The sequence below is a fragment of the Oncorhynchus clarkii genome, chromosome 25 (assembly GCF_045791955.1).
Source record: "Oncorhynchus clarkii lewisi isolate Uvic-CL-2024 chromosome 25, UVic_Ocla_1.0, whole genome shotgun sequence".
Lineage (NCBI taxonomy): Eukaryota > Metazoa > Chordata > Actinopteri > Salmoniformes > Salmonidae > Oncorhynchus > Oncorhynchus clarkii.
The window spans coordinates 21,218,025-21,242,071 of record NC_092171.1 but is presented as its reverse complement, the minus strand read 5'-3'; the positions used below and the strand labels follow the sequence as shown (position 1 = coordinate 21,242,071).

At 41.4% G+C, this 24,047-nt stretch overlaps 1 protein-coding gene and 1 long non-coding RNA gene across 4 annotated transcripts; one reads left to right on the top strand and one right to left on the bottom strand.

Moving 5' to 3' along the window:
* Positions 1-29: 29 nt before the first annotated feature.
* LOC139384088 (uncharacterized) lies at positions 30-20,917 on the bottom strand. Of its 3 annotated transcripts, XM_071128731.1 has the most exons (10): positions 20,475-20,917; positions 19,997-20,110; positions 19,674-19,704; positions 10,700-10,786; positions 9,124-9,250; positions 4,885-5,024; positions 3,498-3,673; positions 3,269-3,395; positions 2,497-2,523; positions 30-1,949 (listed from the first exon to the last, which is right to left on the bottom strand). In XM_071128731.1, exons 1-10 carry the CDS (start codon positions 20,625-20,627, stop codon positions 1,744-1,746), a joined length of 1,188 nt encoding a protein of 395 aa, XP_070984832.1. In that variant the 5' UTR covers positions 20,628-20,917; the 3' UTR covers positions 30-1,743. The 3 variants fall into 3 exon arrangements, with proteins under 3 accessions (XP_070984832.1, XP_070984834.1, XP_070984833.1); XM_071128733.1 differs by lacking the exon at positions 19,997-20,110; XM_071128732.1 differs by lacking the exon at positions 2,497-2,523 and having other exon boundaries at positions 20,475-20,642.
* LOC139384090 (uncharacterized) lies at positions 9,283-22,143 on the top strand. Its single transcript, XR_011628814.1, has 3 exons — positions 9,283-9,521; positions 20,042-20,155; positions 20,836-22,143. It is a non-coding gene; the product is annotated as an uncharacterized lncRNA (long non-coding RNA).
* The last annotated feature ends 1,904 nt before the right edge of the window (positions 22,144-24,047 follow it).

Genomic DNA, 24,047 nt, shown 5'->3' with positions numbered 1-24,047 from the left:
TTAAAAAGCTAGTCACCACCCTCACTGACTTTGGTATGCAATGACAGTTTTATTTAAAATTATTCAATTAAATAAAAAAAGATAGAAACTAAGAAATCCTTCTAAAAGGCACTTCTTTCAAAGTGACCACATACAGATTGTCAGCAGTGAAATGCAGCTACTAACCAAAATGTGCAGATACAGGCCATGTTTACTTGCTAGTTATTTGTGCTGCTAATGACATTAGTTCGGCTTGAGAGTGCAGAGAAAACCTTCAGTCTCAGTATCTCTTCCATTCAGACATTGGTTGCATCGTATTGCTCAGATTCTTTCCAACACTGACTCTTTCCTATAGTTGTGTTCCCTGAAAGCTGTATAAAGAATATGTATCATTGGAAACAATGTCTTGTGTTTTATTGCTCAGATTGACATGTATTTGATAAGCATCACATTGCCCTTTAAAGCTCAACACCTGTAAAGAAGAGACTCAATTTCTAAATGCTCTATATTTGAATGGTGCCAGTTAATGAAGGTCCCACAGTGATGCTTCAATTAGTGTCACAATGTTGCTGCATCTTACCCTAGATCATTGGACCGTACAGTTAATGTACATACCTTTTATTTACTTTGCATCATAAACATTTGCTCTAATTTAAAGTATGTTTCAATCCCCAAATAATCCACAGCTTTTAAAGCATTTGACATGAAGATTAAAACCTGAATATCGGATCAATCAAAAAATAGAAATGCAACAAAAGCCCTTTCAAAATGTGTAAAGAAAACAAAAGTATTGGATATATATGGATATTTGAGTAGATGCAGATATGCAGTATATAAGAAATAAATAACATTTAGAGGATAGAGGATATTACTTGTGGCATTTTAGCATTTACCAAGAGGTACACTGTCATAATCACTCATTGAATTTGAGTACATTCCCAGGAAAGAGAGCGTTCATATTATTGTGCTGAAGTTGTCATCTTTGTCCAACTGGGATCACAACATTTATCTGACCTAAAAATGGTCAGACTACAGTTCTTATGCTGTAAAAGAAAGATGGCTTTGTCAATCAATTTGCTAGATCAACCTGGCACTGTGAATTGAAGCAGTCCTGTGTCTGTTTCAGAAATCTTTTTAAAAAGGTGTTCACATTGTGCTTGACTCAATCTATAATCCTTATTTTAGACAGTAAGGGTGTTTTTTTTGCCAATGTAAAGCAGTTTTCACATTTTCTACATTCAATTATGTGCAATAACAAGGCGTAATATTGTGATAATCCTTACTATACGGTATATAGACATTCATATCTGTAGTAATCTTTTAAGTACACAAAATTACGTACTGTAGAACTGTAATAAAATAAATACAATTGATTTTGCAATCCATTAAACATTTACTCACATACAATAGATTTTGTCAAGAATGGAAAATGTAAATGATTGTAGCAATTAAGTGAGCATAATCAGTGAGTGTCAACATTGCTGATGTGCAAAATGTCTTATCGATAAAACAAACATGGCTGCATACCCACCACCAGTGTACAGGTGTGGAGGATACGTACTGTATCTCTGAGATTACACATTTCTCCATATATGGGTGTGAGCGTAGCAGTAGGGGTGCACATCTCAACACCATAGATAGATAGTCAGTGTGTATGACTGAGGTGTGCTCGTGGACCAAGCTGGGTAAGGACACCTTAAGGGACATGTAGTGAGGAAGAGAGTGAATTCACTACCCCACATCTCCCCCTTCGGTGGCTCCCAGTCACTGCATAGTTAGCCAGATCCAGCAGCCCCACAGCAGCTGTTTCATGTGTATCAGATAGACAGCCAATGAGGCCTCCAGCTCCTCACACACACGCTGTGGGCGCCGGCGGTCCGTGCTGTACATGACCACGCCCAGCAGTGACATCAGCAGGAACAAGCAGGTGAACAGGGCCAGGTGGGGGCGTGGCGGTGACGTGTCATAGGCTGTGAACCAAAAGAGACCAACAACAAACTGTTGAATGATTTATGAATTGCAAAGGCTCATCCAGTCTGCCCGCTCAGGTGTGAGGGGCATGGCATTTTCCTGATTCCAAAATTAATTTTCTCCACCCATTGTAGCTAGAGGCCTGCTTTTTTTGTGTTTTTGGTTATGGCTCTTTGTTAACTGTATAAAATGTTCCATACACCAGATATGGGACTGGAATATGCAATATCAACAGTGGAAACAAATGGGCCAGTTCATTTTGCATGGCCCGGTGCCCCGGTAGGTGAAGATTTCACTTAATGTGCAAATTCCTCCCACCTGGGGCAACGGGCCATGCAAAACGAACTCACTGGAGGGAGGAAAACCCATGCATCACAGTACAATATTAAAATGTCTATGATGGCATATTTTGACATGAATCACCACACAACAGTATTCCATAAACGGGTTTACTATAACAAGTCAGTAATGGCCAGTCAGTAAGGGTGACACTTGCTTCATGCTCTTAGTAAGTTAATAATTGGGACCACTCTCAGACAGACTTACCAACTAAACAGTCATAGTATGGAACGTCTGCGAAACCGATAGATAATAAACAAGTAAATAACAGCTTCACATTGCACCTAGACATCTAGCTGCAGCCACAGTACACACATGCCTGGTGGCGTACAGCTACAATGGATGGCTGCACGTCATTAGCTATCTCTGTGTCACAGATTGTATGCTGACTCATTTGCATGCATAATTCATCATGAAGTGTAAATCACTTGAACATGTTTGTTCTTTTTCTAAATTCAGCATTGCATTAAATACTACAGTATCCTCAAGGGACAGTGTTTTACGATCTAATCACAGGATTTTACTGTATCTTGTTCATTTTCTTTTACAGCTACGCCATAACAATGCAGACCCCTTTGTGAGGTACATTGCCCCATAGAGAATGAGGAGAACAGTAGATTTAGCAGTATATCTCACCAATGTATTACTAAGAATTGCTTTATACATTTTGATATAGTGAGTGTTTAACTCCCCAAACCCAGTGGAATAGAGCTGAGTCAGTCAAATGATAAATGTGTTTCTTGTTTCTGCAGACCAGGGCCTCCGAGTGCAGTAAAGAAGTCAGAGTGATTGGGTAGAGGTGAGAATGCACCAGAAGGTAACCCTCTCCATCAGCTATAGTCTGACACACACGCTTTATCTCTCCTTGGCTCGTTACATGCACTGAATGGGCCCAGACTTTTAAAGCTAGGACAGGTCTTGTCCTCATGGCCTCCCTATGTTTGGTATTTGATCTCTTATCCTGCTGTGTCTCTCTCACCATGCACAGTAGTCTCAGGCTCCCGGAACCGGACCCGTCGCTCGCCTTTCCATCTGTGGCTGGGCTCCGAGTCTGATCCTGAGCCAGACCTCTTCAGTATGGACGTAGGGATTTTACCGTTGGTGACCTGAGGAGAGGGTGAGATATCATTAGAAGTGAGGACACAATGGATACCAGTTTTAAGTACATTGACTGGGAAAAAAAGGTATTCTTAACAAAGGAGTGTCACCTTCGGTTTTGGTGTGTCATCCTGTGGACTGGGATCTTTCCTGTGCCAGACCTCAGTGTGTTTCTCCCGATGGGAATGGGAGTGGGAATGGGGAAGACCGTTGTTGAGTTTGTCTCTGAAGGACTCGGCAGCAGCAAACCTCTTGGACAGCACTGACACACACTGGTCCAGGGAGTCTAAGGAGTTAACCATGAGTAACCATTAGTCTCTAACTGTCAATGGAACCTGGAGTCAAGGTACAAGTAAACATGCAGACAAATACTGGGTAGATAGAGCTGAAGATGAAAGTTCAAAATACAAAACAAACATTTCTGTGTTGACTCCATCATGGCCATGTACACAGTTATAAAGCAATACACTAGTAATGTGTTATGATAGCTGTGCAATAGAATGAATAAGCAACATGTAGACGGCCCAACTATCAATAAAGGAATTTATAGGAGGCGTGCAGCACACACCCATAATGACAACTCCATGACAGCGATTTTAAGTCACAGAGAAATCACACTTTGTGTATGAAACTAAGTTAAGGTTACACAGAGAGAAAACAGAGACACAGAGAGAGTTACACAGAGAGAGTCATTTGAATGAAACGTGTACCCCGATAGTGACCTGGATTACATTGCAAAGACAAACTGTGTTCTTGCTTCAGCTGTTCTCTGTATTTATTTACAAATCTATTTTACCTTGGATATGGCCAAGAAGGTCAACCGGAATTAATGACAACGTACAATGTGAACTGTTGTCTTAGCAACCCAGGTTCTACATAACCTGCTTTACTGAGCACCCTAGTCTGTGAAAGCTGACTCAACAGTTGATCTTAACATCTAGGGCACATTTCACCCAATGCAGACCTCTCTTCCCTAAAAATGTCAACTTTGGGAAATAATAGAAAATGCATCTTCCTCTTCATGCAAGCGAAGCATGAGCACAACATTACAGTGGCCTCAAACTGTCAAAGTATTTTATGTTCAGCTCTATATAAAACCACTTTGATGTCCAACAGCACAGTGAGTGTGTTATTTAATTTAACATTTCCTTGAGCTGACATCGTACAGTACGAAGGTTAATAGGAATTCTGTATGCCACTTACATTGCGGTGTGTGAGCTGAGGCAAGGTGGTTGTTCTTGGGTTTGTCATGCCACTGGAGAGTGCTTTGTTTTAACGTGGTGACAAGGTCTACACTACATCACCTCTCAGTGTACAGCGTGCATTTTTAACCACAAACTATCAAATATAAAACTCTTCGTCTGCCTGTGTGCTGTAAGGAAGGCTTGTCTGTCATACTGACAGTACAGTACATGCTGTCACACTCAGCCACACTCATGACCATTTCAATAAGCCTATGGCTTTTATGTCTTTACTCAGCATGTCTATGGCTTTTACCTGAGTATTCTGTCTTGCCGATCTCTGCGTAGACGGTGGCCAGCAGCTCCAGACTCCTGTCTGTGATGGGGTGGTCGTTGCCAAAGGCCCTCTGATGGATCTTAGTGGCTTTCCCACTGTACTCTAAAGCAAGATGAGGTCTGAAAGACAAAGGACAGGAACACATAGATAAGTAACATTTTATGGATTATTTTTGTATCAGTAGTAGTTTGTATCAGTAGATTATTTTTGTATCAGTATACTCATAACACTTGAACTAGAAAAAGCAGTTCATGTCATTCCAAAGAATCAACCTGGGCTTGGATTCGGGCTGAAATATATATTGTCTGGCACCCTTGGTTAATTTAATCCCATAAATAAGTCCTTTCAGGGAGCACAACAATGGCTGACCTTAATCAAGCTTAGTGGGACGTGCTGCATTGTCAGGTGTGAGGATCGATGTCGGTGTTTGAAGCAGAGCAGCATGACAAATACAAACACACGTGGGCTGAGCTGTGATTAGATTTGGAGTAACGAGGCTGGGCCGATAGGGCTGTGGGCTCAGGGCCAGAGACCCAACCTTATGAAGCCAGTGGAAACGTCCAGGGCCTGCCAACTGCCAAGCTGCTGCCCTCATCCTGGTTCCAGTGTGAATTACAAATGCCATGGCCCCCACAGGTTGGTTTACTCTGCACCCTTCCATGGCTATCCCCCTCTGGAACAGAGTTAGGTGGGCATAGCATGGCATTACAGATTGCAACTCTGCTGCGCTCTCTGTATCTGTATCTGCCCGTGGGTAACACCACGCAAGGTCCTTTATCACCCTCATGTGTGGCCATAGATGAGAGCAAGCCCCGTTTAGTGTGGCAGATTTCGGGATCGCTGTTCCACAACCATTATTCCCTTCAATTAGTAATGGCCAGGTGTCCTTTTGCACTGTTTAGAATGTCCTTTGAGGACATCCTATCGCCAAAGTACAGAGAAGCCCTTCAACGGCCGAAGGACTTCATGCCACAGCGTTGAAAGATTCAGGAAGCACCACAAGAGAAGATGGGGGCTGGCGACTACAACAGCCTGTTATATTAGTCCAAAATAAGTTCCTGTCCATCTCTTCCAGTTATCTCTTATTAGATCACAAATTATAGCTAAGTGGCTGAAGTTAGCTAGTCTAGGGGTTAGGGTTGGGGGTTAGGGTTGAAGTTAGGGTTAAGTTTAGGAGTTAGGTTAAAGGGTTAAGTTTAGGTTTACGGGTAGGGTTAGCTAATAGGGTTAAGTGTTAATGTAACAGTATAACTTTAGTCTGTCCCCTCGCCCATACCTGGGCTCGAACCAGGGACCCTGGCGCACCACCGCTAACTAGCTAGCCATTTCACATCGGCTACATTAAGTAACAAGTACTTGCAACATAGCTAAAAAGTAGTAAGTACTAAAACCGTTACTAATTAGCTAAAATGCTAAAATTGTCCCTGATGAGATTCGAACTCGGAACCTTTGGGTTATACGCCGACCAATCCACCCACTTTAGTTTTTGCCTTCAGTAACCATCTGTCTTATGTAACCATACCAATCAAAACATATATTTACATTTACATTTACTATGTTACGTCTAGTCTATGAGACCATTGTGCTAGAGACCCAAAACCAAAAGTATTGTACAAGAATGAGGTCAAACAGCAGAAACCAACTAGTGCTTGTCATTGTTTGCCCAGAAACCCAAGACCCTGGGTACAGCCATAAACAATCTCTACAATCTCATTCAAGATGAACCAGCTTCCTTACCTTATCCAACCATCACACCCCTCTCCCTATGCACCTGTTCCCCCCTTCCACCCTCTCAAGACAATCAGGCTTAATGATTTAATCTTCCAACCAATGACAACATGGACAAATAAATGTTGATGTTACTGTCTTTGTGGCAGAGTACCCCTGCATCAAGGACCAGATCCCTGTGTTCTGGTAACATTAGAGATGGTGGCCCTTTTCTCCAACTCCTCAAGTGAAATCAACCAATTAATTTTTGCATGGGGACCACGGATGCAAACACTTATTCCTGCACTTGTTTATTGGATGAGGAAATATCCATCCTGATGACATATGTTCAAAGCACTATAAAGATATAATCCGTCTTTCACTAACAATCAGGGGAAGGGGCAATGTGTTACTGAGTTCAATCAACTGAAGATGTGAGACAATCTACGGTTTAAATACGGTACATTTCTGTTAGAAATAAGAAAAGAAAAGCTAACCATTTTGGAGACAGTTCCACCACATAGACAGTTCAGAAATGTTCTATTTAAACAATGCAAACAATGTCTCTGTGAGATAGCCTCTGGCACAGTAATATCACTGTTAATCACCTTTTAAAGATATTGTACTCTCATATACAGCCTTTGCAAAGTACAAAGAGCTAGACTGAGTATCAAAATACACAGCATAAATATAACTACAGCCTTTTTTTTTGCCTCTATACCCCTCAAACTCAACTTTGGACCCTGAAGCCAGTTCCACTGCATGTATTTATTGTTCCAACTGCATGTTTTCATTGTTCCCCTCTAATCAGGGACTGATTTAGACCTGGGACACCAGGTGGGTGCAATTATCAGGTATAACAGGAAACCAGCAGGTTCCTGACCTAGTAATAGTTGAATACCCCTGGTCAATACTGTATATTATACCATCTATACTGAGTGGACAAAACATTAGAAGCACCTTCCTAATATTGAGTTGCACCCTCTTTTGCCCTCAGAACAGCCTCAATTCGTCGGGGCATTGACACTGCAAGGTGTCCAAAGCGTTCCACAAGGATGCTGGCCCATATTGACTCCAATGCTTCCCACAGTTGTGTCAAGTTGGCTTATTTTCCTTTGGATGGTGGACACACGGGAAACGGTTGAGCGTGAACATCCCAGCAGCAACCATTCTTGACAGACTCAAACCGGTGCGCCTGGCACCTATTACCATACCCTGTTGAAAAGCATTTAAATCACCCTCTGAATGGCACACACATACAATCCATGTCTCAGTTGATTCAGGGCTTAAAAACCCTTCTTGAACTTGTCTCATCCCCTTCATCGACTTTGATTAAGTGGATTTAATAGATGACATCAATAAGGGATTATAGCTTTCACCTGGATTCACCTGGTCAGTGTATGTGATGGAAAGAGCAGGTGTTGTTAATGTTTTGTACACTCAGTTTATACCAGTGGTGTAAAGTACTTAAATAAAAATAAAAATTAAGCATAAATACTTTAAAGTACTACTTAAGGAGTTTTTTTTGGGTATCTGTACTTCACTTTACTATTTGTATTTTTGACAACTTTTACTTTGAGTTCACTACATTCCTAAAGAAAATGATGTTCTTTTTACTCCATATGTTTTCCCTGAAACCCAAAAGTACTCGTTACGTTTTGAATGCATAGCAGGACAGAAAGGGTCCAATTCACACACTTATCAAGAGAACATCCCTGGTCATCCGTATTGCCTATGGTCTGGCGGACTCACTAAACACAAATGCTTAGTTTTTAAATGATATCTGAGTGTTGGCGTGTGTCCCTGGCTATCCGTAAATTTAAAAAACAAGAAAATTGTGCCGTCTAGTTCGCTTAATATAAGATTTATTTTATTATTCATACTTTTACTCTTACTTTTGATACTTAAGTATATTTAAAACCAAATACCTTTAGACTTTTACTCAAGTATTATTTTACTGGGTGACTTTGACTTAAGTCATTTTCTATTAAGGTATCTTTACTTTTACTCAAGTATGACAGTTGGGTACTTTTCCACCACTGGTGTATACTAATATATGCAGAATTGGACAATTATTAATATACACAATTACATTATTGATATTAAAAATGTAATTAGCGATATAAAAAATGAAAACAATTATATTAAAGATTGAATATAAAAAATGCAGTTCCTAATGTTTTGTACACTCAGTGTATAACAGGCATTTTAACAAGATAATTCTCTACTTGTTCATCCCGCCCTTACTTGAAACCCAGTATAGACCAACAAAAGTACAGAAAGGTCAGCAGAACAGAAACAGCTACACATCTTTTTTAATGAGAGGAAAACCAACAGTACTAAGCAACACTGTCCTTATTGCAAGTGAGGACATTTTGTGTTCTACTTGTTCACTGGGCCCAGAGAGCCTTTAGACACACAGAACACATAATAAATTAGCCTATTTTTAATTACATACAGTATTGTAACACACAGCGGAAACAGCCTTTCACTTTATTCATCTCTACGCACCTTTTACTCACGATGCAGAGCTGGGCTAGCTGCTCCAGGTGCTGTGCCTGAGAGGCCTGATCCAATAGCTCCTCTGAGGACGCCCATCCTGTCCCCGCCGAGCCCAGCAAAGCCTCCTCCTGGGGGCCTGTTACACACACACAGGTCATGTAATCAGACGCAGTCAGCTGCCCGCTAATGTCTGTCTCTATCCTTCTCTTTCTCACGCTCTATCCCTCTCTCTCTTTCTATCCCCCTAACTCCCTCTCGCTCTGTCTCTGTCTCTCTCCACAGCAAGTAAACAGAATCCAAAAGGCTGGCGACGTGGTCTCTGGCAGGGCTGGCAGTGTGGAGATGAGAATGGAGTTTGAACAGCAGGGTACAGTGGAGCCAACAGGATAGTGAGCAGAGGAGCAGAGGTAAGAGGGCAGGGAGAAGATACTGTGAGTCAAAACAAAACACTCACCACGCCCACAAGAGCAGTGACACAGCTACCAGCTTACACAGGCAAATACACAACTGACCTGACCCTGTTGGAAGTGGAGATTAGCCTACATAGAAACGTTTACAGCCTAATGTTACAGAGGTAAAAGGAAAAGTAAAGTGGTTCAGAAATGGCAATAAGCAGACGGAAACTTTGAACAGGATGAGGTAAAAGAAAGAATAGGAAATAGGTTAGGTCCAATATCTTTGACGGAGAATGAGAGAATGTGGAAATGGGCAAAGGTTTGAACAGGAGATTGACGAGAGAGAGAGACAGAAGGTTGGTGGAGTGATTGTGATGCCAGAAGCAGAGAGCAGGCACAGTGCTGAATCAGGGGCCTCAGTATTCCATGGCGCCACACAACTCTTTATGAGATAATGCCTAGCATGGCCATTAGTCTTCCCTGTCTGTCTCATAACTCCTGCTACCTCCGGCCCACGCAACACTGAGCTGCTGCAGCATCAGCAGCCTCCCGGCAGACAGACAGCAGCCTCCCGGCAGACGGACAGAGAGCAGCCTCCCGGCAGACAGACAGAGAGCAGCCTCCCGGCAGACAGACAACAGCCTCCCGGGCACACAGACAGATAGCAGCCTCCCGGCAGACAGACAGAGAACAGCCTCTAGGCAGACAAACTAAGAGCAGCCTCCTGTCAGACAGACAGAGAAAGAGAGACAGACAGAAAGACAGAGATGAATGCAGATGTCTGCAGAGGAGAGGCAGCAGGTGACCGATGACTGGACACTTGAGGTGAACACTGTCTCAGAGCTATGCTATGTTTACAGCAAATAAAGATGGACCGAGGTTAAATGAATCACATGGTGCTTGTTGGGCTGTAAGAAATACGCCAGGCTCTCTGGTGGAGGTTTGTTTCTCTATTGTACAGAATCACACATTGCTCACTGGTATCAATTCAAATTTGTATATAACAAGAAGCAGGTAAACCCCCCCCCCCCCCCCCCCCCCACACACACTGTATGTGTCATACTGTATACCGCAAAGTTGGCTTCTAGCAATTGCATTTCCTTGGGTACCATTACGACACTCCCTAATCACCAAGTTAGAGTGATAATACCCCCTTAATGCCCCCATGGTATAGATCTAAATGTACTTGCCTGTGCTCCCCTGAACAGCAGTGAGCTCGATCAGAGCAACCTCATAGAACATCTTCTCAGCCTGAATGAACTGCAGGGCCTTGCCGTCTGTTTATATAGGTGAAGGATCAGTTGTCTCAGGGATTAAGTCAGTTGTTGAAGTCAGAAACAGTGCTGTCGCCAGGCTCAATTGCAATGTGTTGTTGTTTTTATTGGCTCCTGAACGTGACCTCAGCAAGTAACAAGCTCATCACCAATATTCTAAACAGACAAGCAACTGTAATCATAGATTCCAACATTCTAAACAGACAAAGCAACTGTAATCATAGATTCCAACATTCTAAACAGACAAGCAACTGTAATCATAGATTCCAACATTCTAAACAGACAAGCAACTGTAATCATAGATTCCAACATTCTAAACAGACAAGCAACTGTAATCATAGATTCCAACATTCTAAACAGACAAGCAACTGTAATCATAGATTCCAAGATTCTCTGTGAAGGCCTGAACTATAATAATCTGGACAGTCTCTTGTTTGTCCATGTTGATGTGCCAGAGTCTCTTGTATCTGATTCCATAATAACACACTAAATATGTGTTTTCCCTAAATATAGACTCAGGAGCCGAGTTTGTTCACTTTGTCAAAGGCATTCTGCATACTGAAATAAATGCATTCCTTTGTAAGTCAACACCATTTACAATTGGCAAGGAAAATGTGCCTAAAATAAACCCAGACAGAAACGGCCTACTTAAAAGTATGAGCTCTCTGTTGCACATGAGACCAGCCTTTGCTTGGTTCTATTTCTGAATTGTTGTGGGTGACCTATTGACTTCTGTTAAAGTAGCACAGATACAAATTAAAGCTTTTTTTTTTTAAGTATGTGTCGTATACAGTGAATACAGGCCACCAGAATGTTGGTAACAGCTTTCTACCTCTGTCAGAGCTAAAAAAAAACAAACCAATGATTTGACTTGGATCTGAAAAACACAGCAGCTGGTCTCACTCATGGTGTCACTAAGAAAGAGTCCTCTGCCTGCACCACTCCCTTGAGCCCAGTTTTAAGGGCACATGTAAGCCTGCTCTTTCGAAAACATAACAAAATGGTAGCCTATGAAGACAGTAGCCTATAAATCCCGAACATAACTGTCCATGTGAAAGGAAAGAGGCTAACTTTTATGACTACACAGTAAAATCGCAAGAGTTAGTTAAACTCGTATGGAGTCAAATGTACTGGAGTTTATATGGTCTCACCCCCATTTTGTGTTAAAACTACTCTGGTCATGGTGTTGATATTTTTGGGGTTAAAACTTCACTAAATGGAGTAAAATCCAACTCAGAGACTTGCTTAAATGTAACTCCAATTGCCATTTTAGACTTTTCGTGTTGTTTTGAATAAACAGTCAACTCCAGAAGAGTACATTTCTCTTTCCGTTTACTTCCTTTGAGTTATAAATGTCTAAAGCCTTATTTGAATATTTCTAAAATGTGTCACAGTATGGTGCTTTGCAACGTGATCTCCTCCCCTTCGTCTCTAGACTGATTGAAGTGGACTTAACAAGTGACATCAATAAGGGATCATAGGTTTCACCTGGATTCAGCTGGTCAGTCTGTCATGGAAAGTTCCTAATGTTTGGTACACTCAGTGTATGTGTATTTGAACCCATAATGTTTGAATTGAAGTTGTTTAAAAACTCCACGCAAAAAAAATATATATTTTGGTATTTGTTTCATTATGTCAGTAATCAAGTTTAAGATATATAACTTTCAAAATATAGAAATACAGTTGGTATGATGCATTTTGCAACTCGTTTCATGGCTTAATACTGCATTCCGTTGTTTCAAGTTCTGTCTTTGCATTGTCATCAACTCCAATTCAGCTGGGGGCACAGAATATACTCATCCTAGTCCATTGTGGATTGATACTACAGTTTATGAAATGTCATAGGCTACAGTCATGACTAATACAACAGTAAAAAACATCAAAGCTGTGTTCGAATACTCATACTAACTGCACTAACGGTACTATTTATGACATCAATTGAGTATGTAGGATGTTTATTGGTCATAGTATAGATATTGTTAGTATGCCAAAAGTTCCCGGATATCATAATACACTACCGTTCAAAAGTTTGGGGTCACTTAGAAATTACCTTGTTTTCAATGAAAAATTAATAGGAAATATAGTCAAGACGTTGACAAGGTTTTAAATAATGATTTTTAATTGAAATAATAATTGTGTCCTTCAAGCTTTGCTATCGTCAAAGAATCCTCCATTTGCAGTAATTACAGCCTTGCAGACCTTTGGCATTCTAGTTGTCAATTTGTTGAGGTAATCTGAAGAGATTTCACCCCATGCTTCCTGAAGTACCACCCACAAGTTGGATTGGCTTGATGGGCACTTCTTATGTACCATACGGTGAAGCTGCTCCCACAACAGCTCAATAGGGTTGAGATCCTGTGACCGTGATGGCCATTCCATTATAGACAGAATACCAGCTGACTGCTTCTTCTCTAAATAGTTATTGCATAGTTTGGAGCTGTGCTTTGGGTCATTGTCCTGTTGTAGGAGGAAATTGGCTCCAAATAAGTGCCGTCCACAGGGTATAACATGGCGTTACAAAATGGAGTGATAGCCTTCCTTCTTCAAGATCCCTTTTATCCTGTACAAATCCCCCACAGTTTTCAACTGGATTAGCTAACTAATCCAACAGTTTGCCCTGGATTAGCTAACGTACCATTGGAACACAGGAGAGATGGCTGCTGATAATGGGCCTCTGTATGCCTAAATAATCTGCAGTTTCCAGGTACAATAGTCATTTACAACATTAACAATGTCCACACTGTATTTTTGATCAATTTGATGTTATTTTAATGGACAAAAAATATGCTTTTCTTTCAAATACAAGGACATTTCTATGTGACCCCAAACTTTTGAACGGTAGTGTATGATGTATACAAGCATTGGACACTATTTCCGTGCTTTTAGGGCCCATAATGCAATCCTTCTGAAAATGAGCGTGACTTACCAACATTTTCAGATTTGAAGTAAATGGCGGAAATATGCAGCCGAAGTCCGACGAGAGCGGATACAAATTCATTATTTTAACTTATTATGACAGTTGTTAAGAAAATATTGAGCAATGTAATAAAGTAATGACTTTTAAAATAAGTTACGTTGGCCGACAATTTGTTAGCTACGCTATCCTTATCATCAAATCAAATGTATTTATATAGCCCTTCGTACATCAGCTGACATCTCAAAGTGCTGTACTGAAACCCAGCCTAAAACCCCAAACAGCAAGCAATGCAGGTGTAGAAGCACGGTGGCTAGGAAAAACGGCATAGCATTGTATTATGCTACCGGTGTGCAGTATGTACCGGTATGTTAGCTAGCTACCTAAAGTAACGTTAGTTGGTTACTAATACATCGAACGTGCCAGTATATTATCTATATGCTATCTAACTAACTACCCAATGTTTATTGACTTGATTATTCACGTCATTCTTAACTTAGCTAAGTGGTATAGTCGTTGTGCCTTCTCAATGGACATTGTTAATTCGCTTTGGCTATCTACTCCGATTTCAGAACACTCTCGTCTGAGTGTGCCAGAGCGCAGAAAAACTGTTGAATTTATGAACGCTCAACACCATTGAATATAACCCGATCACCAATGCTCTGGATAACATGAAAACAGCCTAACGAGCTCTGTTAGGTCGAGTAAAATGGTCAAAGTGAGGTGTTCTCTCAATTGTGTTTGGAAGTAGCTTGCAAGCTAGCCAACGTTAGCCAGTTGGCTTGGGTGCTTGACTGCCGTTGTGAGGTCAGAATGCTTGGATCAACCGCCAAAGCATCCAGTGTGCACTCTGAACGCTCCGAGAGCGACGAATGCCCAGAGCGCGCTCTGGCCCTCCAGATTGAATTTATGAACACACGTCGTATGATGTCTAGATAGTACGTTGTTACACTAAATAGCTAGCAAGAGGTTCCATAGCGACAGCATCAACTGCCGGTAGACAGGCGAAGTACTAGTATGCTCAACTGAAAGGATACTGTTCATTTAAAGTATATTAAAATTAACTAATAGTATAAAGTATGTAGTATATACTCATTAAGTATGTAGTATACCGTATGTTAGTATGGGTATTCGAACACAGCTCCAGTGTTTTGACAGTCAACATAGATGAAATTGGTTTCAAGGAGTATAGGCCGAAATATCTTTACACATCACACTTCTCCTCAAACAAAAAATACTAGGCTCCCACAAATTGTTTTGTATGTGTGAGGCACGTTCTCAATAAGCAAGATAAAGCATAGGCCTACCATTGACATGGCATTATAGGACTGACACTTTTTAATAGCCTATGTTTGGAGGACCATATCTTTGGTAACTGGACAAGAGGCATGGGTACCATCCGAATGGAGTATGCACTGCAGGTAGACCTACAGTACCAGTCAAAGGTTTGGACACACCTACTCACAAATGCTAAGAGTGTGCAAAGCTGTCATCAAGGCAAAGGGTGGCTACTTTGAAGAATCTAAAATCTATTTTGATTTGTTTAACCCTTTTTTGGTTATAATGTGTTATTTCAGAGCTTTGATGTCTTTACTATTATTCTACAATGTATAAAATAGTAAAAATAAAGAAAAACCTTTGAATGAGCAATGTGTGTCCAAACTTTTGACTGGTGCTGTATGTGAATTGTGAATAATGCAAAAGCATGTAGGCAAAGTTTGTTAATGAAATGAAATGGAAAACAAGCAGTTGTTACAGGAAAATAACAACAACAACATCTAAATAGGAGTGTCACCAGGTTATCTTATCTCTCATTCCATGATGGACATTTAACTGCCAAGCTTGATCTTTTAATAAAACTTTGGTGATTAAGATTTATTTCTAAATGTCTCATGAGCCAAACACTTTATCGATAGTCTTAACTACTTGGCCAATGCATTGGACATGACAAAAAATACAGCCTTCATTGCTGTGATTGGTTTTTAATCAAATTAAACTAAATGGGCAAAAACATTTGTTTTTTTTAATGTACCTCAATACAAGGTTTACGGGCACGAAAAGCACATCCCTCTTGTTCCATGTGCGTCCTGGTTGGATAGGCTGCCCTTCCGTTGTCAAAATCAATGCCATAACCAACCAAGTTACCACTACAACCAGCTTTCGGTTGCTCTTAAATATCCTCACCAGCGCATACTGAAATTGGCACTTTGGTACACATTTCTAAGGACACACCTCTGATATTGCCACCCTTCCCAACTCAGTGCAAGCAAGGTCATATTAGAAAGGTAAATTACCAATCCTGGCTCTAGGATTTGAAAAAAATTGCGCTTAATGGCAGCCGAAAATGAAGCCCTATAGCTCGTATATAAAAGCCCGACTGAGGTAGACATATTGGGCTGATGACAGACAGTTGTGGGTTAACTCCAGGGTTTACTGGGCCACTGATGTAATGACTGTTAATGGTCATTACAGACACAGCACTTTTCACAGGCCAATAAATCAGATGTCTGGAGATGCGTTCACAACTAATACATTCAGTATGGATTACCAAACAGATAGAACTGCATTGTATTTCCTGGCATATTAACTGTACCCACTCAATCCATCTCTTTACTTTTTCATGAACAAGCATTCAATACAATGTGATGCCTCAAGCAAGTTACAGAAAGCAGCCCAAAGTGAAATGTGCAATCTGAAATTAATGTGCTTTCAAATTTATTTAAATCCTTTAATTCATGGCCACTTGCTCATCTGGGCCAGGGGCTCTTTAATTAGGTCAGGTGGAAATGTCCGACAGATCTCCACTCATTAAAAGGAGGAAAATCGCCACCGATCTCGTTGCTTTCTCTTCCTTAACTCCATCTAATCCAGGCATTCTGTGCCTCCATGAACCACACTTCCCAGTAAATGTACCACTTTATGGTTAAAGGAATTCCTGCCTCAGTCTCAATCATTCCTCTGTCACCTGACCGGTGACCTGTTCACCTTCACTGTCAGTCATCCTACCTATCCAGCTACCCACACAGATTCCACAAATCTTTCAAAATCATTTGAGAGTGAAATTGAATTGACAGATGAGTATACTTTCCATGGAAGAAATGTCAATAAACAAAATGGAGCCAAGATGGATTTTGGCCAGAGGGACAGAGGTCACTTTTGAATTCTGGCAGCTCTGAGAAGAATTTCAGCAACAGGGAGTTATTATTCTGGCATTTGATGCTGAGTTGATGCTATGGAGTCTGTGCTTGTGAATCTATGAGTTTCCATCAGTCAGCTAGATTAGTCTGACTCTTCACCTCCCGCACTCCCCTGAGAACCTCCCCAAATACAGTTGAAGTCAGAAGTTTACATACACCTTAGCCAAATACATTTAAACTCAGTTTTTCACAAATCCTGACATTGAATCCGAGTAAAAATTCCCTGTCTTAGGTCAGTTAGGATCACCACTTTATTTTAAGAATGTGAAATGTCAGAATAATAGTAGAGAGAAGGATTTATCACATTCCCAGTGGGACAGAAGTTTAAATACACTCAAATAGTATTTGGTAGCATTGCCTTTAAACTGTTTAACTTGGGTCAAACATTTCAGGTAGCCTTCCACAAGCTTCCCACAATAAATTGGGTGAATTTTGGCCCATTCCTCCTTACTGAGCTGGTGTAACTGAGTCAGGTTTGTAGGCCTCCTTGCTCACACACGCTTTTTCAGTTCTGCCCACAAATTTACTATAGGATTGAGGTCAGGGCTTTGTGATGGCCACTCCAATACCTTGACTTTGTTGTCCTTAAGCCATTTTGCCACAACTTTGGAAGTATGCTTGGGGTCATTGTCCATTTGGAAGACCCATTTGCGACCAAGCTTTAACTTCCTGACTGATGTCTTGAGATGTTGCTTCAATATATCCACATAATTTCCCCTCCTCATGATGCCATCTATTTTGTGAAGTGCACCAGTCTCTCCTCCAGCAAAGCACCCCCACAACATGATGCTGCTACCCCATACTTCATGGTTGGGATGGTGTTCTTCAGCTTGCAATCCTCCCCCTTTTTCCTCCAAACATAACGATGGTCATTATGGCCAAATAGTTATATTTTTGTTTCATAAGACCAGAGGACATTTCTCCAAAAAGTACGATCTTTGTCCCCATGTGCAGTTGCAAACCGTATTCTATATTTTTTATGCCGGTTTTGGAGCAGTGGCTTCTTCCTTGCTGAGCAGCCTTTCAGGTTATGTCGATATAGGACTCCTTTTACTGTGGATATAGATACTTTTGTACCTTTTTCCTCCAGCAAGGTCCTTTGCTGTTGTTCTGGGATTGATTTTCACTTTTCGCACCAAAGTACGTTCATCTCTAGGAGACAGAACGCGTATCCTCCCTGAGCGGTATGATGGCTGCATGGTTCCATGGTGTTTATACTTGCATACTATTATTTGTACAGATGAACGTGGTACCTTCAGGCATTTTGAAATTGCTCACAAGGAGAACCAGACTTGTGGAGGTCTTGGCTGATTTCTTTTGATTTTCCCATGATGTCAAGCAAAGAGGCACTGAGTTTGAAGGTAGGCCTTGAAATACATCCACAGGTACACCTCCAATTGACTCAAATGATGTCAATTAGCCTATCAGAAGCTTCTAAAGCCATGACATCATTTTCTGGAATTTTCCAAGCTGTTTAAAGGCACAGTCAACTTAGTGTATGTAAACTTCTGACCCACTGGAATTGTGATACAGTGAATTATAAGTGAAATAATCTGTCTGTAAACAATTGTTGGAAAAGTTTCTTGTGTCATGCACAAAGTAGATGACCTAACCGACTTGCCAAAACTATAGTTTGTTAACAAGAAATTTGTGGAGTGGTTGAAAAATTAGTTTTAATGACTCCAACCTAGTGTATGTAAACTTCCGTCTTCAACTGTACAACCCAGAGAGCATTGTTCAACTCTGGCTCTGCCCAGCCACATGACTATCCTGTTTTAATGTCTTCAGGGACCAGGGACTCTAACTGACTCTGTCATGTATCCAACTATTCTGGCCTGTTCTCTGTGTCGACAAAAATACATGTCTGGATCATACTGAGTTTCACATAAAGTTCCATAATAACAACTCAAATTACTTTGTGAATGAATAAAAATATCTACTTTAAATCATTACAGTGTTAATTATATACTTGCTGTAGTCAGAGTAGCTCACATGGAGACGCAACCCATGACCTCTGCCTATAAAGTTTATATAATGTTACTGTTAACAATTCTTCCATAATTATTCATGATCCTATGTGTCTGGTTCATGTCCAAAGACAATCCTGCCATGACCGATGAGCCTCTTAACTAGATGAATTCTGAGGACATGAGCAGACTATGAATAGCTCTACTGATGAAGTCAGCCCAGTAAATCAACCTATTTTGGGAGATGGGTTGTGAAGAGCTGGGTCTTGCTGAGGCAGATAAGTTGACCTGGCGTGTAAAGTGTTTCAGTGTCTCAGTAACAGATAGGAGTGCCATGGGAAGAGGTTATAGATCCTGTAACACTACACCCATCTTATCTGAGCACTATACTGCACTGGCCTATAGTGGATAATGGCGGTGGTGGTGACACACAGCCACTGCAGAATACAGGTTAATTCGTTTTCTCATACTCTGTGTTGTGGGGAGATAAGCACTTACAAATCCTCTTAGGAGAAAGACACAGGGTTTGGGCCCTATTCAAAATCTTGAGCATTCTGGGACAAAGCCGTGATTATATTCTGGCCCAAGGACACTCTTTCTACAGTGCATTCTCTGTACAGTCAAATCACATTTTGTGCTGGAATTCACCATGCCCGCTGCCACCAAAAATGGAAACAATCTTCTGTTCCCCATTATACTCACAGGTGTAGGCTTTTCATGCAAAGATAGCACTAATAGTTCTCTGGAAGTGGGGGTCAGATAAGGGCTAGGGGTTTGGTTTCACAAGGCCTCTATTGGTGTGTAAAGGATACAATTATTTTCGGAGATGAAGAGTTCAGCAATCTGTAATCACAGAGGAAAACACATATCAGGATTGTATGATATGAATACGCTACACAATGAATTTACTATCTGCATTCTACTCAGATCACCATGTATGAGCCTTCTCAGTCCACTATTCTCATATCAGCTACTATATTGTGGTGAGGAATGGACAACTCCTCTCTGTCAGAACTGTAGGTAATTCCGTACTGACATACTTTATTATACACTATACATGGACCAGTTCAAACACTCTTATTCTTGCAGAGCAGATTACATATTTACAAGTTTGGCGTTATGGCACATTACTTACATTCAAAAGAGCCATTTGACATTTTTCTGTCTGTTCTTGTGCTAGACAGACAGACAGACTCCTTCTCTTCACCGTGTACCGTGCACTGTCAACAGGAAACATGCTGATCCTGTGCTGTGAGTGGCAACATGACGTTTCACATTGGTGAAGGTTGTATTGGTATGTATAGTGTGACTTGTGTCTGTATAGTATATGGTAATGTACAGTATGAGTAACAGACACACTGCGAATCAGTAAAAGTGTCAGTACTGTATGTTACAGTATGTATGGTATCAGTATTGTGGTGAGTGTGTTTTGTGTCTGTGTGCTCATATGTATGTACACCACAAGTGTGTGCATTTGTCTGTTGACCCTGGACGTTTGTGTGCGCAAACATGCATCTACAGTATGCGTGTTTGTATTTTTGTGCGTGTATGTGCATGTATACATATGTGTGGGAGAGTGAGTGATCATCCAGACATCAAGGTCGTTGGCTCACCTGATGCAGGCAGTTGGGCAGCGAGGTAAAGCTCTGCACATGCCTCAACCCCAGCAGAGAGCTGAGGAAGCAGTGTAGGGCGGCCTGGTACTCCCCCTGCTGCTGGAGCTGCTGTCCCAGCTGAAACAGGCCCTCCCTCCCCCCGTTCAGCATCCCCAGTCCCAGCCAGAGGCAGAGCTGCCTCCCATCGGAGCTCTGCCAGCCAGGGACAAATGCTCCACTCCACCCAACTCCACTACAGCCCCAGAGCAGAGAGGATAAAAAAGAATGAAAACAGCCCTGAGATAAAAAATACAGCAGAGATAGGGTTTAGAAGAGCCAGACTACAGAACGGCTTCCACTCAGTCTCATCTATCCACAGGAACTCAAGGGCAGGTGACGAGCTGAGCTAAAGAGCAAGCGGAGGCAGGCTGAGAGAGGCTCAGTGGCTGAGAGAAGACAGATCCACGCCCCTCCCTCTCCTCCCACGCTGCATCAGGAAAGGAGGAGAGGAAGTCAGAGGGGATTTGTTCACTGACTGGCAGAGCCCACGACCAATCACTGTTTTACTCACGTACAGTAGCCCAGCCAGCGTGTGTGAGCAGTCTCAGCAAGTAGGAAACGGAGCTGTCGAATGAGCACTGTGGCTGGCTTTCCCTCACTCCTTATGAAACCAAACAGCAGGGCTTTAAGCTTCTGCAAGGATTCACTACTGTGCACGCTTAATGTATTAGATTTGTTCATTTCATATAATTTCAGGATACACTGACCTAATTTGTCTAGTGCACTCGTACAGCAATTTCGTGCAAGTGTGAAAACATGTCTTAGGGGAAAGGAATTAAATCAATAAATCTTAATGCTTTACTTATGGTTTATAAATGAGAAGCCTGTGAAAATGTGCAATGTCCATACACAGACTTGAGAATGTGCTTGAGAAAGAAATTCAAAATGTCTACATGTTTCCCTGAGTAGCATAAGCACATGGACGTTTTAACATATATTCATAACATTTTTTTATTGATATATATCTTTTTTTATAGCAATAATGACATATTTGATATCAATAATTAAACCATTTTTATATCAACAATTTTTGTGGATGTTAATGCACTTCATGAAGGCAGGATTGCATGTGCATGCTTCTACATACAGTCGCTAGTCTACACACCCCTTGTACAATCTTCACATTTTGCTGCCTTAAAATGTAATCTAAAAGAGATGTGCAAGGCTAGATTTATTTCCTATAGATCTACACAATTTGCTCCTCTTTTTCAAAGTAAAATAAAAATTATAGAACATTTCACAAATGAATACAAAAATAAGAAATGAAAATGTGTTAATGACGTGTCTTCACACACCAGAGTTAATATGTGGTGTCACGACTTCTGCTGAAGTCGGTTCCTCTCCTAGTTTGTGCTGTGTTCGGTGGTCGATGTCACCGGTCTTCTAGCCATCGCCGATCCATTTTTCATTTTCTATTTGTTTTGTCTTGTTTTCCCACACACCTGGTTTTCATTTCCCTCATTACTTGTTGTGTATTTAACCCTCTGTTCCCCCATGTCTTTGTGTGGTATTGTTTGTTTGTAAGTGCTTGTGCACATGTTGACTGGTGCGTGTCGGGTTTTGTACCCATGTTGTTATTTTCTTGATGCCGTTGGTTTTGGTATTAAACTGCTCTGGCTATTACCTAGTTATGCTCTCCTGCGTCTGACTTCCCTGCACCAGTTACACACCCCTTACATGTGGTGGAAGCACCTTTGGCAGCCATTACAGTTGTGAATCATTTTGAAAAAGATTCTTCTAGCCTTGCATGACTTTAATGGCAACATATCCATTGCTTTTATCACAAATACTCAAGCTCAGTAAATTTGATTGGGATTCATTGATGGACAACAATATTCAATTCTTGTCACTGATTTACAAGCAGATTTAGGTCAGGACTGGGACTACAAGATCCTTTCATGAACACTCAACACCTCTTGGAAAGCCATTCTGGTGTGTCTTTGGCATTAGCATTTGTGTAATTGTTACACTGAAAAATATAACTATCCAGGGTTAGCTTTTCAGTAGACTATGGCTTGTTTTCCTCTAACTTCTTACCTATCCTTTGGTCCTTTCATTTTTCTTTTGATCGTAACATACTCCCCAGCCGGTACCAAGTATACCCATAACATGATGCTGCCACCACAAAACTCATCTTATTCAAAATGATTCACACTTTTAACGGTATTCCCCTATCCTCTATTACCCTTTCCTCTTCACGCTGTATACAAACGACTACGTGGTTAAGTTCTCGGAAGACACCGATGTCCTAAGGCTCTTAAACAAAGGCTTTGACACCAATGGGTACAAGGCAGAGTTTGAAGGATTCACCAGACGGTATAATGAACATCACCTACAACTGAATGTGAAAAATTCTGAGGAGATGATCATTGACCCTAAGTCCGTTGGGGACCACAGCCCCATTGTGGTACACAGAGAGAACATTGAGCAGGTGAACTCTTACAAGTACCTGGGGGTCCACATTGACAGTGGGCTGTGCTGGTGCACCGATGTGGAGAGCGAGTGCTCACGCATCCAACACACTTGCACTTCCTGTGTTGCCTCAGGGTCTATGCAGTTAACCAGATCATGCTCCTCTTTTATAGATCCATCAATGCATCAATCCTACGCTACGGTATTGCTACATTGTTTGGTAACATGGCAGTGCAGCTCAAAGCCAAAATCTTGAGACTGACCAAGACAGCAGGGAAGATTATTGGCATGAAATTTCCATCCTCTCTCTAGGACATTTTCGAGGAGACCATCAGCAGCCAATAGCCTCAAGGTCATATCGGACCCCACACATGCACTGAACACAGGGTTCTAGCTGGGTGCCTACAGTGCATTCGGAAAGTATTCAGACCCCTTGACTTTTTCCACATTTTGTTACGTCACAGCCTTATTCTAAAATGGATTGAAATATTATTTTTCCTCATTCCTACATTAACCTACACACAATACCCCAGGATGCATGTTTATTAAAAACAGAAATAACTCATTTACATAAGTATTCAGACCTTTTGCTATGAGACTCGAAATTGAACTCAGGTGCATCCTGTTTCAATTGATCATCCTTGAGATGTTTCTAAAACTTTATTGGAGTCCACCTGTGGTAAATTCAATTGATTGGACATGATTTGGAAAGGCACACACCTGTCTATATATGGTCCCACAGATGACAGTGCATGGCAGAGCAAAAATCAAGCCATGAGGTGGAAGGAAATGTCCATAGAGCTCCAAGACTTGATTGTGTCAAGGCACAGATCTGGGGAAGGGTACCAAAACATTTCTGCAGCATTTAAGGTCCCCAAGAACACGGTGGCCTCCATCATTCTAAAATGGCAGAAGTTTGGAACCACCAAGACACTTCCTAGAGCTGTCCGTCTGGTCAAACTGAGCAATTGGGGGAGAATGGCCTTGGTCAGGGAGATGGCCAAGAACCCGATGGTCACTGACAGAGCTCGAGAGTTCCTCTGTGGAGATGGGAGAACCTTCCAGAAGGATAACCACCTTTGCTGCACTTCACTAATCAGGCCTTTATGGTCAAGTGGC